The sequence below is a fragment of the Mesoplodon bidens genome, assembly GCF_964165515.1.
Source record: "Mesoplodon bidens genome assembly, chromosome: 19".
NCBI lineage: Eukaryota > Metazoa > Chordata > Mammalia > Artiodactyla > Ziphiidae > Mesoplodon > Mesoplodon bidens.
Window position 1 is genome coordinate 49,100,506 of NC_138179.1, and position 16,033 is coordinate 49,116,538.

At 54.6% G+C, this 16,033-nt stretch overlaps 1 protein-coding gene across 1 annotated transcript in view; it reads left to right on the top strand.

Annotated features, from left to right (window-relative positions):
- MAP3K14 (mitogen-activated protein kinase kinase kinase 14) overlaps window positions 1–16,033 on the top strand; it is a 42,650-nt gene that overhangs the window by 24,112 nt on the left and 2,505 nt on the right. Inside the window, exons 3-14 of the mRNA XM_081219488.1 lie at window positions 685–754; window positions 1,882–2,092; window positions 2,214–2,834; window positions 3,404–3,541; window positions 9,108–9,237; window positions 9,467–9,598; window positions 10,044–10,148; window positions 11,467–11,630; window positions 12,113–12,263; window positions 14,035–14,424; window positions 14,587–14,693; window positions 15,128–15,272. Of these exons, the coding sequence (XP_081075614.1) occupies window positions 685–754; window positions 1,882–2,092; window positions 2,214–2,834; window positions 3,404–3,541; window positions 9,108–9,237; window positions 9,467–9,598; window positions 10,044–10,148; window positions 11,467–11,630; window positions 12,113–12,263; window positions 14,035–14,424; window positions 14,587–14,693; window positions 15,128–15,272 (2,364 nt within the window). The remainder of the gene's footprint in view (window positions 1–684; window positions 755–1,881; window positions 2,093–2,213; window positions 2,835–3,403; window positions 3,542–9,107; window positions 9,238–9,466; window positions 9,599–10,043; window positions 10,149–11,466; window positions 11,631–12,112; window positions 12,264–14,034; window positions 14,425–14,586; window positions 14,694–15,127; window positions 15,273–16,033) is intronic.

Below are 16,033 nucleotides of genomic sequence, written 5' to 3' on the forward strand. Positions count from 1 at the left end.
TCTGCGGGGCATCCCAGGCTGACCCTTTCTGCTTCCACTCACAATACCTCAAGATGGCTCAGAACAGAACAGTGGCTGCCACCGGAGCCTGAGAAACTCCCAGGGGCATGGGGAGGGCCAGGAATCCCCTCTCTGCCCCACACCTACCCTCCACCCCAGGAGGTTTCCTGGGGTGGAGCCTGGCGAGACCTACAGCTCATAACGGTATTTTCTCACATACACACATCCTTCCCCTCATCTTCTGCTTCCTTCTGGCTGGCCTTTGACGAGAGATGAGAGAATAAAAATTAAAGTGGAGTGAGTGGCATAGTAATGGTAGTATTGCACACGCGCGCGCGCACACACACGCGTTATATGTAATAGTGTATATTTGTGGAGCTGTTACTGTGTGCCAGGCACTTAGTTGAGTGTTTTATATAGCTCATCTCACTTACACCTCACAGTACGTGAAGGTGAGGTGGGCACCCTGTGATCCCATATTGTAGGCACGCCCTGTGCCTTGACCCTCAGGCTGGGAGGGAGGGGTGAGGCTGCCAGTGAGAGGAGGTGAGCCGCCAGGCGGAAGGGGTCTGGGAAGGAGGAGCGGCCGGGAGGGTTATCTGCAACGTGCCTCTCTCCTAAGTGCTGAATTCCTGTTCTTTCTGTCCTTTCTGCTCATCCAACCCCTTTGCTTTTACTTAAAAGGTGAGAATAGCCAAGAGTTCAGCCCCACCTTCTCAGAACGGATCTTCATCGCTGGCTCGAAACAGTACAGGTAAGGAAGTCAGCTTGAGTGGGGTGGCAGGGAGCTGCCGCGGGGGCGTCCCCACCCCAGCTGCTTGCCCAGGCCGCTCCCAAGTGACCCCCGGCTCCTTCCTTCAGCACCTGTGGTTCGGCTCTTGGAACCCACCCAGGCGTCCTCGCTGAGCTGCTCTTGCAGCCAAATAAGCTTTTCAAAAGCTTTTCCCAGCGTGTGGGTGACTACCTCTGGGTCACATCAGGGTCACATCAGCTTGACATTTTATTTTTATTCTCCTCCTCGGAGTCCTTGCTGCTCCCCCTCGGTTCCCATCAGTAGGGAGGATGCTGGGAACAGGAGGCACTTTGCCACTGGCACGTGACCACGAGTGCAGGCCCAGAGAAGCCGCTCTAACTCGGGGAGAAACCTGCTGTGTCTTTCCTTCTGTGAGACACACCCAAGGAGGGATGAGGGCTTGGAAACAGGCAGGGACAGGCTTGTAGCTCGGCGGCCCTGTAGAAAGGAGGCCAAGTGCGGCTCCGTCTGTTCCCAGCCTCCCCAGCCCCAAAGAAGATTCTTGGCAGCTGGAGGTTGAACCTGGAAACGGTTCCTCCCCTACCACCAGGTGGACTTCTTTATCGTTGGAATTTGGGAACTGCTAACGGGAAAGTGACCAAAGCTGTCCCTGCTTTGGAGGCAACAGAAGCCAACTCAGAGCCGAGAATGCCTCCCGAGGGCTGTGGCCCTCTGAGCCACATGCCCCCCTTCCGGGACCTCTCAAGGGCAAGCCCCCCTTGGAGAGCAGGGAGAGAACCATGTCTCCCCCTCCACCCAGAAGAGCCGTGTGCACCCTCACTTTAGTAACAACCACTGTTGATCGGAAGCTTGCCGTGGGGCCGGGCACCGAGGCAGGCTTTTTAAATGAGCTATTTCATTTAAACCCCGTCTTCGCCCTGCCTGGCAGGAAACGCCACCTCCATGTTATCAATGAGGAGCCTAAAGGGCTTTGGGGCTCAGGAACTTTCCCACGTTCACACAAGTCCTGACCAAGCTGGGATTTGACCTCGGGTCTGTATGTATGACTCCAGCCGCAGCTACCTGAGCCGTTCTGTCTCCCTGCCCCCTCACACTCAGAATGCGTGTCTGTGTCCCCTTGCTGACAGCCAGTCCGAGAGTCTTGATCAAATCCCCAACAATGTGGCCCACTCGACCGAGGGCAAAATGGCCCGCGTGTGTTGGAAGGGGAAGCGGCGCAGCAAAGCCCGGAGGAAACGCAAGAAGAAGAGCTCCAAGTCCCTGGCTCAGGCAGGAGTGGCCTTGGCCAGACCCCTCCCCAGAACCCCTGAGCAGGAGAGCTGCACGGTCCCGGTGCAGGTGAGACCCGCCCCTACGCCCAGACCCCTGTGCCGGGCACCCCCTGGGCTCAGGGGCCTTCGGAACATCACCTGTGCCTTGGCCCCAGCCCCGCGTCCTAACAGCTGTGTTTCCCCCGCAGGAGGATGAGTCTCCGCTAGGCACCCCGTATGTTAGAAACACCCCCCAGTTCTCCAAGCCTCTGAAGGAGCCAGGCCTCGGCCATCTCTGGTTTAAGAAACTCGGGGAGGGCCTGCGGCCAGCGCTGCCTCGACCGGAACTCCACAAACTGATCAGCCCCCTGCAGTGCTTAAACCACGTGTGGAAACTCCACCACCCCCAGGACATAGGCCCCCTGCCCCAGCCCGCTCACCCCTTCCCCTACAGCAGACGGCCCCACCCCTTCCCATTCCACCCTCTCCAGCCCTGGAAACCTCACCCCTTAGAGTCCTTCTTCCTAGGCAAACTGGCAAACTGTGTAGACAGCCAGCAGCCCCTGCCCGGCCCTCCCCTGGGCAGACTGGCCTGTGTAGACGGCCAGAAGCCCCTGCCTGGCCCACACGTGAAGCCCAGCTGCCCGTCTCATGGCTCGAGTGACAAGCTCTCCGTGGAGGAGTACCTGGTGCACGCTCTGCAAGGCAGCGTGAGCTCCGGCCAGGCCCGCAGCCTGGCCAGCCTGGCCAAGACCTGGTTGGTGGGGGGCTCCAAGCCTCGGGAGCCCAGCCCTGAAACCGAGGACAATGAGGGGGTCCTGCTTATCGAGGCGAGTAGTCCCCAAACACACGTACACCTACCACCGCGTCCACCTCCAGGGCCGTCCACCTTCACTACCCGCTTCCCTTCCCCTTTTCCTCTAGTTCTCTTCCTGGGTCACTGTGTAATGTTATGTGATTTTCCCAAACTTAGATTTCTGGGTGTTATCCCGTCCATCTCTGACACTATCCCTTGTCCCCCGCCCCTCTTCACTGTCCTTCCCTTTCCTCTACCACTTAGCTCCTGAGTCATTTTTTCTCATGGTCAAGGCGGTTGACAATTTCGTTTCTGTCCCACAATCACAAGTCTGGGGAGGAGGTTTCTTCATCGCAAGGATCGGCTTGCCTCAGCCCGTGAAGCTCTCCTTTGCCTTCGCCTGACTCCTGCAACCCCCTCTCGGGGTCCGTCCCCACACCCCGACCCCGAGCCCTGCCTCAGACCTGCTGGTATTCTTGGATGTGAGGGCTCAGCCCAGCAGCCTGGCAAGGGCCACCAGCTGGAGAGCCTTCCTCACTGTAACCCTTCGTCCCTCCACTGCCCTGGCCACTGAAACTGGCCTCTGTCTCCTGCCAACCCCAGAAACTCAAGCCGGTGGATTATGAGTACCGAGAGGACATCCACTGGGCCACGCGCCAGCCCTGCCTGGGCAGAGGCTCCTTCGGAGAGGTCCACAGGATGGAGGACAAGCAAACCGGCTTCCAATGTGCCGTCAAAAAGGTATGCCGGGCTCCGGGGCTGAGGAGAGAAGGCGGGCAGGAGGCCTGTCGCATTCCCTCTGCTTCCTTTCAAGGTTAGCACAGGGAGGCCATGGGTCTGACTCGTTAACGGCGTCTGGCTATCCTGGCTGCCCTGGGTCAGCTGGAGCTGGAAGGGGACAGTCCAGGTCACGTGTCCCCGCCTGGGCGCCGCATTTGGTGCGCGTGTATGTGAGAGGGAGCACGAGAGTGTGCACGCAGCTTGGGCCACTCCTGATGCCAGGCCCCTAGAGCAAGTCAAAACCTGGAAGATGGTTGGATTGTCATGAAATTCATGTTGAGCTGAAACCCCTAAGCTACGTAGTGGACCAGAAGGTAATAGCAAGTGCATAGCCTCCACCTGACAGGCGCTTCCCAAAGGAGGCCGTGCACCTTGGGAGTCAGGTCTGACTTGAGTTTGAGCTGTGCCTCCTGTCGGCCGGAGGCACTAGGTCCTGCGAGATGGACATTATGGGAAACGAGACTTAGCAAGAAGCCCCGGGCTTGTCCGACTGTAGAGTTTGGCTTTGAACCTCTCTTCGGGAAGGGACAGGGGAGGAAGACTCATGCTTCTAGGATTTTGATTAGAGGCAGAGGCCTGAGTCACCTCTCCCACTCCCTCGTCTCACTGATGTTAGAACTGGAGACCAGAGAGGGTGTGCACCTCACCCACAGCTGCACAGCTGGGCCTGGAACTGAGGCCTCCTGTCAGATCACACTGCCCAGGCCTCGCAGTCCTTGAGGGTGTCAGCCGTGCTCTCCTTCAGATGCCATTTCTCCTCCTCTCCTCTCCTCTCCCCTTGACTAGAAGCCACCTTGTCCCTGACCCCAACTCAGCCTGAGGGCTAGCGCCATGGACTTCCTAAGATGGAAATCAGAAACGTTTCCATGGGCCATTTCCTTGGCCCTTGGGCGGCGTGAAATAAGCTAATTCAAAGATGGACCTTGTTTTCCAATGGCTTTTGTCAAGGACACTCTGATCCCCAAAAGGAAAAGGACCAAATAGCCAGCCCAGGCAGGTCCATCCCGCTCAGGCCCCATGCAGAGTAGACACTGCTGCCGCCACTGTCTTGGGTGCCTGTGACTTTAAGGGGCGATGGTACAGATTGTGTTGTGAGTAAACCTGGCTGCCCTGGCTTGTGCGTGACCAGGTGTTAGAGTTTTAGAGTTTGGGCCTCGGGGTGATGGGATGAGAGAGGGGACTATCCGTAGGTATTACCCCAAGCTTCAGGCATACCGTGTCAACTAAGCCAGCTCCACCCCTGCCCACCCCCACCGGCCGAAACACGTGCTTAGTTCTTGCCAGCACGGGTCATCGTGTTTTGCTGGGATGCCAAGGCCACGTGCCTGACCCCCTCAGCTGCAGTCCCCTCCCCGGGCCACCGGAGAAGGCTCAGCTGTTCCTCCTGAGAGGCGGGTGGGAGGAGGGCAAGAGAGTGTGAAGTGTCCTGGAGATGAGCGCCCATGCTGGGGAGCTTAGTCACCGGGCTCCTCAGCTGTTCCCCTGCTGAGGTTCTCAGAGTCCCAGGCAACAAGGTAAACAACCCTAATATAGTAGAAGAGAACAGAGACTCCCTTTCTCACCTCCCCGAGGCAGTCAGACAAGCTCCAAGAACAAGGCACGGACTTGCCAGCCCCAGAGCCGCTGCCCCAGCCCACCAGAGCCAGCCCTTCTCAGAACTCCGCCTCCCCCATCCAGGATCTTAGCGGGGTTGGCTTTTGGCAGCCCACACAGCTGCCTTTGGTCAGGCAGACCACCCCTCCTTTCTCTCCAGGGCAGCGGGGTAGGGAAGGCAGTAGTGTCCTTTAGCGTTTTCAGCTGGAAGATCTCAGAAACTGTTCCCTGCTAGGGGGTCGGGGTGGAGGGTGGGGACGGAGGATCAGAGGTCAAGCCGCACAGGGGGTCAGAGCAAGTCTGCACACCCTCTGACGCTCCCTAGGGAGGCTCCAGGATGTGGAGTATCATGTGGTGACATCAGCACCCCATTGGCCCTCCTTCTAGAACATTCATGGCCCCAGGTCAGATGTTGATTGGTCACAAGTCCCGGGCTTAATGTAGGGTTTGGGGCGGTGGGGGGGGTGGCGGTTAGGGTTTTGTTTGAGCTTACTTTTAATTTCAAATTAATAGAGGCTCATTGTAAAAGAATGATACCCAAAAAGCAAAAGTCCCTCTGTTGCCCAGTCCCCTTCTGAGGTAACCAGCTTTTGACATAAATCTTTTTTAGACTTGTTACGCACATACAAACATGTAGTTGTTTCTTTTATTGAAATGAGATTGCACTCATTTGTTGTTCTGTACCATGTTTTTTCAGGTAATAGTGTATCATGGATAGATTTCCTTATTGGTACATATACATCTGTCCAGTGCTTTTTAACAGCCAGTGTGTAAGTTCTTAACCTAGTCAGTGGATGAATTCATAAGATCCATGAATTCCTGGAACTTTATTCTAAAGTGTGTATGTGTGTGGCACGTGTGGACACACACACATTTTTTATTTATTAGATTGTCAAAGGGGTCTGTGGCTCAAAGAGGGTTAAGAACTGTACGTTTGAGAACATCTGGCTCGAGCATGGAGTTCTGGGAGCCTCCTTTTGCCTCTGCCCTGATCCGGGATAGGGTGGCCTTGGCCAAGTCCAGCCAGCTGTTGTTACCAAGCACCTGTTCTGTGCCAGACGCTGTGCCAGGGAGACAGAGGTGTGGAATCCACACGCCTGACCTGAAGGAGCTCAGATTGTAATGGGGGGTGGACACATACATGGTGTAAAGGTGGTAGAAGCAGCCATCAGCCGGGGACATGGTGAAGTCAGCCGGGACAAGTGTTAAGAAGGAGATCAGTACAAGGACCGAGGGGAGAATATCTCGATGGTGATGACGAAATAAGGCGGAAAGCTATGTGCCCAATACTGTGTTAGCCACCTTACATATTTATGTTCCTGGGATCTTTAAAAGAACTTATTAGAGTTGCTGTTACTCCCGTTTTTACCGATGAAATAAAATGGATACGAATACTAAAGAAAACAAGAGGGAAAGTTTCAAGAAGGAAAAAGCGATCCGCAGTGTAAAGCGGGCAGGCAGTTAAGCAGAGGGAAGTGGCTTGTGGATTTGGCAGTTAGGTGATTGCTGACCATGTTTCCACCTGGGTAGGCGCGTGCCTGAACGTAGGTAAAAACGCCCCGGGTGTAAAAGCTAATATACCCGGAAGGGCCTTCAGCGAGGTGGGGTAGCTGGGAGCTCTGGAGTCAGGCTTCCCCCACCAAAATCCCAGCTTTGCTACTTTATATCCAGTGACCTTGAGCAGATTACTGGTCTAGTCTTCAGCTTCCTTGTCTGTAAAATGAGATAATATCACCTCCTAGGCTATCGTAAGATGTAAACGACTAATGCTTATGAAGTGCTGAGCACAGTGCCTGGCACGTGTTAAGTGGGCATTAAATATTAGTCCGCACTAATTAACATCCTCATCAGAGGCCAGCCCTCACTTGACAGACGAAGACACTGAAGTCCAGGGAGGAGAGGTGGCCGGACGGGCAGCTGGCCTGGACCAGAAGGCCCTCCTTTCTCCCTTGGGACCGCCCTTTCAGCCTGCTGTCCCTGGGGCTGGCCCAGACTTCTAATGCACCCTGTGTTTTGAAGTGTCCCTTCCAACCCCCTGTGATCTGGGTGGTTGGGAAGGGTTTTAATATTCCTGGGACCCTCCAGAGGACTTACGGATTTCTTCAAAGTTAAAGCCGAGGCTCCCAGACTTTCTTGGTTCACAGCCCTTAATGTCTCAGTCATTTTTTCAAGGTGCTCCAGGCCAAAATAAGTACTGACCAGTTCCATTTATTAAATAATTGGGTCCAATAATAAGTCTTTATCCTAATAACCTAGTAGCCATTTGAATAACAACACACATAAACTGAGAGATAAATTTTGTTCTTAAACAAGCGTTAATTACTAACAGGATGCATGCCTTGTTGGGCAGGCACAACTTCTCCAACTTAGAAATCACTGGACGCCATCACTTTCATTTCCTGCTCCACATTATCCCCCTGAAGTACCTTTTTGTCACAACAACCTCCAAAAACCTAGCTTCATAAAGATACGTCATCAGAAGAATGCAGTTCAATCATTGAAACTGAACTGTCTCACGCTAGTAGTTTGTGTGGTGTCCCCAAATGTCAATCGTTGCTGTTTCCCTCAAATGCAAAATACCCTGTAGCCCCCTTCCAAGTTCTCTGTGGTGCCCCAGGGTGCTTCACCCCTCAGTTTGGGAGCAGTAGGGTTAAAGACATTTGTTAATACAAGTCCGGTTGGCGAATTAGTTCCAACTCAGGTTCAGAGCTGGAAACACTGACAGGGAGTCAAAGTTCATGTGAGTTGATTAACCAAACCAGATATTCTGCAAGGAACCAAAAGAGGGACATTTTCCACTGATAGGCTAAAGTCCAAAAGCTGCACAAGTCAGCAGGTCTCGGAAGAAAACTGCCAGGCCCTGACTGACGGCTTCCAGGCTAGTTTTGTTACCACTCATGCCCCCTGGTGGTCCTTCTCAGGGCTAACATGAGAACCAGCTGCAGCCGGAAAGGACAAGTCTCTATTAGGAAGTGTAAGCATTCAGTAAGCTGCTCTTATTTGAGCTGGAGGGAGGAGGCGGGGAGCTGGCATTTCCTGAGCACCCACTAGTTGCCAGGCCTGTTGCTGGTTATCACCCCTCCAGATCCCCACTCTACCCTGGAGCAGATGCCACTGTCCCCACCGTTCACATGTGGAGGCACATAGCTTGGGGGAAGTGATCTACCTTTGGAAATGGCCAAGCCAGGGTCTCAGCCCAGGTTGTTTGTACCCAAGGCCTATTTCTTCCCTCCATGTCATGCTGGTCCCTGCAGAAAGGAGTGGGTGGTCCCTGGCCTGCCAGTCCCCTGTAGGAGGGGCCTTGGCCAAACCCCTCCCCATAGGAGAATCCTCTCCTATGCCCAGATCCTGGGGAAACAGCTGCAAACAGAGTAAACAAGCACTGCCCCATCTACATGGACATTTTAGCCCTCAGGGGAAAAGGCAAATAATTATGAGCAAATAATAAGTGCTGAGAAGGATGCCGAGGATCCAGGGGCACTGACAGAGCCAGAATCTTGGCCGCATCAACTCTGGCTACAGAAGCCCAGCATCTTAAGAGTAGAAGTGGATGTTGATACAAAAGAGGTCCCATGACCTAGAGACTGTGCAGACATTTGGGCTGGGGAAAAGAAAGTTCTGTGTTTGGCCGATCTCTGAGGGTGGGCAGCATGCCAGGGGCCTGGATAAGGATTGTAGTTTTTGTGACTATATTTCCATAGGCATCAGCACTGCAGAACTTTAATCGAGTAGTAGGCGTTGACCCCGACCCCCAGGGGGCACAGTTTAGTCTCTAAGGCTCCAGTAGGCCCACCAGGGCCCCTGCCTGGCCTCAGAATTGTCACCGGGAACATCAGCGGCCTCTGTGCAGGGAGCTTCAAGGGTCCTGACAGGATGCCAGGGAACCAGCCCTGGTCCGCCACCCTGACCCACACCCACCTCTGGGCCCTTCCAGGTACGAGTTGAAGTGTTTCGGGCTGAGGAGTTGATGGCATGTGCGGGATTGACCTCACCCAGAATCGTCCCTTTGTATGGAGCTGTGAAGGAAGGTCCTTGGGTCAACATCTTCATGGAGCTTCTAGAAGGTGAGGAGCCAGCTGCCGCTCCTTCTCCCTCCACATTCAGAGCCAAGGGTTTCCCTGAGTCTTGCCCAGGTTGACCCTCGTCTCCAGTCAATCCGTTTTTAATCTCTTGACCCTGTGACATCGGCAAGAAAGGCCTGCTTTCTACCACCTGCCCTTGGAAGGCACTTGCCCTTGGCTGGCTTGCAGGCCTGGAAAAGCCCCATGTAAAGACTGGCCATTGGTCTCCTAGGTGGCTCGCTGGGCCAGCTCATAAAGCAGAGGGGCTGTCTGCCGGAGGACCGGGCCCTTTATTACCTGGGCCAGGCTCTGGAAGGGCTGGAATACCTCCATACCCGAAGGATTCTACATGGAGATGTGAAAGGTAAGGCTCAGGGCGCCTGTGGCCCTGGACCCCGTGGGGCTCCTTCCTCACCCCACCCTGCCTGGTTTCCTCCCAGGTCTTCTGGGCCTGCTCCAGTAGGAAGGGGAAGTGTGTTCTCCCAGCGCTCAGCCTGGCACTGTAGTTTCCAGTGGGTGATGCCCACAGAGAACAGCAGATCAAGCTCCTACCACACTGGTGACCACTGGGGGAGGGTGGGGACAGCAGAGCTGAGTGGCACTGTCCCCTCACCCTCAGAGATCCTGCCTGCTGCCTGCCTCCAGGCTGAACTGATTCCCTCCTCCCTCCCTCCATGACTAATGAAACTAATCAGAAGCAGCAGCTGCCATGCAGGGTCAGCCAGAAAATTGCCTCGCCGGAGGTGCAGATTGGGCCGGGGCCCTTGGTGACTCACCTGTTCCTCTTCTTCCCGGGGGTGGCCTGGCAGCCGACAATGTGCTCCTGTCCAGCGATGGGAGCCACGCAGCCCTCTGCGACTTTGGCCATGCTGTGTGCCTTCAACCCGATGGCCTGGGGAAGTCTTTGCTCACAGGTACGCCCCTCCCCACCGCCGCTCCCCACAATGATAATAGCTAGTAGCCTTTACTACGCATTAGCCATGCGCCTTCTCCTGTACTTTCCTTAATGGCAATCAGAGATGTGAGCACTTTAGGTCCACCAAGATACTTCAGCCCCACAGCAACCCTAGGTTATCATGAGGCTTTTGTTGTTAGGCTTAAATGCAACAATGCGTATCAGGTGCTTGTTTCTGATGTTCCTATTATACAGGGTAGGGAACAGAAAGGCTGGGTGCCTCGCCTGAGGTCCCCAGGTCTCCTACCTCAGAGCCCCCGGAGCTCCACCCCTCTTATCCAGCCTTTTCTGGGGAGCTGTGCTCCCACCCGGCGACCTCAGCCCTCCTGTGCCTCTGAGAGCACAGTTTCTGAAAGCAAAATGGGAAGGCTGACCAAGGGGCTGGGGCTCAGTAGCTGAAGAAATCCCTGTTTTTAACTTACATTCTTCTGATTATCAAAATAATCCATACCCACTGTAAAATATTTGGCAACCACAGTGTTAAGTGGTATGGAAGGGGAGAGAAAAAGAATTCTCACCATTCCTTTTGCCCAGAGAGATAATCATGAATATTTTAGATAATTCCCTCCAGGTCTTTTTTTTTTTTCTGTACATAGTTAAGGCCATTATAACACGATTTTGTGCCCTGCTTTTTTATTTATAGCATTAGCATAAAATTATTTCATTTTGACCAAAGGAAAAAGAGTCTTTTAGAAGTGATTCTTTGTTGTTAAAGGACTGTTGGTAATTCTGAAGATGTAAATTGAACATGGGCACCTGCCCTCCACTTTGAAATAACTGTAGTGTTTTCTTCTTATTACAAAAATATCTTTTCTAATATCTTTTGCAGAAAGTAAAGCTAAGCAAAAATAAAAAATACAAACCACCAGAAGAAAATACTGTTCACATCTGGCATCAATCTTTCTAGTCTTTTATGCATATAAGTTTCCTTTTTCCTTTTTTTTTTTTTAACCTACATTTTAGGAACATCATACCACTAATCAGTCTTCTACAACCGAATTTCCAGTGTCTAGGCCCCTCCCCCCTTTTGGAAAGCACTTTAAGGGTTTGGTCCACAGGGCAGAGCCTGTGTTTTGGATGATATATTCTTCGTCCTGGTCCCCAGGACAATCCCCGACTTGGCTCAGCCCCAGCAAGTTTGATTTGGAGGCTTTATCTCTATTTAAGGTACTTTGAGACAGTCAGGGTGTTTCATGAATTGACTCGGGTGGTCATTGCCAAGGCTTGTGCCCATCAGAGTTCACGGTTGCCTTTTCTGTCTCTCCTCACCTTCTCAGGGGACTACATCCCCGGTACAGAGACCCACATGGCGCCAGAGGTGGTGATGGGCAAGCCCTGTGATGCCAAGGTGGACATCTGGAGCAGCTGTTGCATGATGCTGCACATGCTCAATGGCTGCCACCCTTGGACCCAGTACTTCCGAGGGCCGCTGTGCCTCAAGGTCCGTGACAGCACCTGGGACAGCCAGCAGGGCCACGGGGCCCAGGCTGCAGGCTTGATGTGGCCTCCCATTTTGGCCGCTCTTCAGTGGCAGATGGGAGCAAGCAGAGGCCTCATCATAAATGTGGGATCCTGACTAAAATACTTGGCTACTCGAATCTGAGGGTCCAAGGGCAGATCCTAGGTGAGGGGTCTTCTTGGGTTTGTGGTTCAGGGCTCTCTTGCGTCCACACCCCGGTCCACCTCTGCCTGCCTCCTGACAGGCTGGGCCTGGGAGTCATGGGTGCCTCACCCCCTAGCTCTGTGCTGTCCTACCTTTTCTTGGAAAAGTCCCAGCCCTCACTCTAGACCAGGCCACTCTAGTCCTTGTGACCGACCCCAGCACAGCAGGGCAGGGGAGAGTGGAGGGGGAGCAAGAACAGAAAGCTGGGGGCCAGGAAGTGACGGGGAGGCAGGCTTCATATGTTGCCTTTTGACCCCCAGATTGCCAGCGAGCCTCCGCCTGTGAGGGAGATCCCGCCCTCCTGTGCCCCCCTCACAGCCCAGGCCATCCAGGAGGGGCTCAGGAAAGAGCCTGTCCACCGAGCGTCTGCAGCAGAGCTGGGGGGGAAGGTCAGCCTGGCACTGCAGCATGGTAAGAGCCCCATGCTGGCTGCAGGGGTCGAGAGAGGCGGCGGGGTCATGTAGTGGCCAAGAGCAAGGTACTCAGCCTCTCAGAACCTTGGTTTCCCCATCTAGAGCATGAGCATGACACCAACCTCAGGCTTGTTAGGAAGACTGAGGTCCCGTGAGTCAAAGTGCTTAGTACTGTGCCGTGTACTGTGCTTAGTACTGTGTCTTGATGCAGAGGCTGTGCTCAGAGATGGGGCAAGGGGTTACAACATATAAAGGGAGGCTTGAACTCAGTATCAGAGAATGTAAAATAAAGCCAGGTATCACTTTCTAGCCATTTGTGTGGGGAAAATCAGGAAGTTGGTTCCACGCCAAGTGTTGGTGGGGATGAGGGACAGTGGCCTTTACGCTCTGCTGGAGAGCACCTGGCAGCACTCCAGCAGACGTCTGCAGACCCAGGACCCAGCACCCTGCTCCAGGGCGCACCGCCAAAGAAACTCTGCCCAGGTCCATAAGGGGACACGCCTGCGGATGCACGCTGCAGTGTCGTTTGTGGGAAGGGAGTCGGGTGTCCCTCCCTGGGAGCTGGGAGAGGCCAAAGGTGGGGGTGGGGGGTGGAGGATGCTCCACGCAGCGCTCACAGCAATTAAAGCAACTCAGTGCTCACGGGGCAACCTGGCTGGATCTTCAAGCCATAGTGCTGGCTGCAAAGAGGACCAACAGAGCAAGGCCTGGAACACAGTGCCTTTTCTGTAAATTAAAAATTGATAAATAGGGCTTCCCTGGTGGCGCAGTGGTTAAGAATCTGCCTGCCAATGAAGGGGGCGTGGGTTTGAGCCCTGGTCCGGGAAGATCCCACATGCCGCGGAGCATCTAAGCCCGCGTGCCACAACTACTGAGCCCGCGTGCCACAACTACTGAGCCTGCGCTCTAGAGCCTGCGAGCCACAACGGCTGAGCCCACGTGCCACAACTACTGAAGCCCACACACCTAGAACCCGTGCTCCGCAACAAGAGGAGCCACTGCAATGAGAAGCCCGCGCACCACAGCGGAGCATAGCCCCTGCTCACCACAACTAGAGAAAGCCCACGCACAGCAACAAAGACCCAACACAGCCAAAAATAAAATAAATGTATTTTAAAAAATTGATAAATAAAACCAACACATGCTTTGCAAGAATTCGATCAAACCCAAAATGACACGTTGAACATAAGAGAACATCAGCCGGGGGCGGGGTAGGGGGTGGCAAGGGAGAGACAGTGGTTATGGGAACGAAAGGGAATAAGTAAAACAGAAGAGAGACCTTGCATAGCCCCTGACGCCAAACATAGATGGTAGTTGTAATGGCCCCAGGGCTGAACTGCCCCCCACTCCAGAGGAATGGTGTCTTCAGGAAGCACTGACTATCGGGAAGGGAGGGGTAAGAGAGACGGAGGGTCAGCAAGGCCCATTCGCCTGGGAACTGTGAGTTGGCATGACCCCAGAGCTATTTTTAAATCTTCTCTTTACTATTAATATTAACAAAGTCCTTCTCTGGAGCCAATTCTGTAATTTTTAAATTTGCAGTTGTTACCTAGGAGGAAAATGGAATAAAAGAAATGCTGTCTTAGTCCCGTCATCGGGGCCATCTTATGGAAGAGGCCTCCTCTGGAGGCCACACACTGCCCTCCAAAGTCATGTCCTGGCCGGGCAAAAGGCCACCCTCACTGCCTGCTTCTGGCCCTCTTCGGCTCAGGAAAGGCCACCTGGCCTGGCCCATTTCCACCTCACCACGTGTGCTCTCTGTTTTGTAGTGGGAGGTCTGAGGAGCCCTTGGAGGGGAGAGTACAAAGAACCAAGACATCCGCCGCCACTCCAAGCCCACCCACCGCCAAGCCAAGGGCACCCTCACCAGACCCTACGTGCCCCACCAGTGGAGCTCTCGCCAGGGGAGCTCTCACCAGAGGCCCCGGGGCCCCAGCCGGCCGAGGACGCAGCAGGCGGGGCCCCTAAGCTCCAGCCTCCTCCACCCCCAGAGCCCCCAGAGCAGAACAAGTCTCCCAGCCTGCACTGGGGCAAAGGAGAGTCCGGGACATGGGAACCACTGGCTCTGTCCTCCCTGGATCCGGCCCCAGCCAAGAACTCCAGCTCACCAGAGCGGAAGGCAACCTTCCCCGAGCAAGAGCTGCAACAGCTGGAAATAGGTATGGGCAGCCACGGCCTCCAGGTCCCCGAGCACGGGCCTGGGCCCTGCACCAAGGCCTGGGCTTCGTCCTCTTCCCCAGGGTCAGCAGTCTGTGCAGAATGCCGACGGCACAGCCGGACCCTCCCAGTCTTTCACAGCTGTCTTCTGCTTTTCTCTGCAGAATTATTTCTGAACAGCCTGTCGCAGCCATTTTCTCTGGAGGAACAGGAGCAAATCCTCTCATGCCTCAGCATCGACAGCCTCTCCCTGTCAGATGACAGTGAGAAGGTGAGTCGGCCGTGGACCAGGAGCCGGGGCACAGGGCAGGTGGCTTTGTGTCCGGCCAGTGAAGGGGCCGTGTGCAAGTCGTGGGTAAAGGGCAGGTGACAGGGGTGCCCATTCCTTCTGGGAGGGGTCCTCACTGGGGCAGGGGTCCTGGTTTCTCAGAATGAGACAGTCCATCTCCAACACACCTGGGAATTAGGGACTGGTTTGCCTACTAGGATAGTGAGGGGAAAGGCTTGGCTTTGGTCCCCACAGAATGACTGTTCACCCTCCTCCAGCCCAAGGGCCCCTCAGGAGCTCAGCCCTGTGCTGAGCCCCAATGCTCAGGAGAGCCACGCTCCAGCCTAGGACATGGGCACTTCCTCGCCAAATCAGACCAAGGCCAGAGATGGTTCCCTGAGCCCGGGGGCCTGAGTCTGTGCCCACTCCTGTTTCAGAACCCGTCCAAGGCCTCTCAGAGCTCGCGGGACACCCTGAGTTCCGGCGTGCACTCGTGGAGCAGCCAGGCGGAGGCCCGCAGCTCCAGCTGGAACATGGTGCTGGCCCGGGGGCGGCCCACCGACACGCCGAGCTATTTCAACGGTACAGTCCCCTGATCCGCCTGGGACTGGGGAGTCTGAGAGTGGGGCACAGTGAGGAAGGGAGACGAAGGCACCTGGCACCCAGAATTTGAGGTACCTGGCCATTAAGTTGGTTTAGAGTAAAGGCCCTGATCACCCAGAGCCTTTCCTCATGGGGCAGTCAAGGACCATTGACCCTTGTGAGCAGTTGATAGAGTCCCAGAAGGCCTCTAGCTTGGGGCAGAGAGCAGTCTTTCCTGGCCTGGAGTCCAAAAACTGAGCAATTAATGTCTTCTAAAGGGAAAAGGAAGAACAGGACCCCATGAGCGTTTTAATCAAGAAGTCAGCAATAGGGGCTTCCCTGGTGGCGCAGTGGTTAAGAGTCCACCTGCCAGTGCAGGGGACACGGGTTCGAGCCCTGGTCCGGGAAGATCCCATATGCCACAGAGCAACAAAGCCCGTGTGCCACAACTACTGAGCCTGAGCTCTAGAGCCCATGAGCCACAACTACTGAAGCCCGCACGCCTAGAGCCCGTGCTCTGCAACAAGAGAAGCCACCGCAATGGGAAGCCCGTGCACCACAACGAAGAGTGGCCTCTGCTCTCCGCAACTAGAGAGGGCCCGCGCACAGCTACAAAGACCCAACACAGCCAAAAATAAATAAATATTAAAAAAAAAAAACCTCAGTAGTAGGTTTGCTGAGATCCTCCTCTGACATTTGAAGTCAGAGGATGAGAAGGACAACATATGTAGAACTCTGTTTTCAAGCGTGGTTGCAGAGGT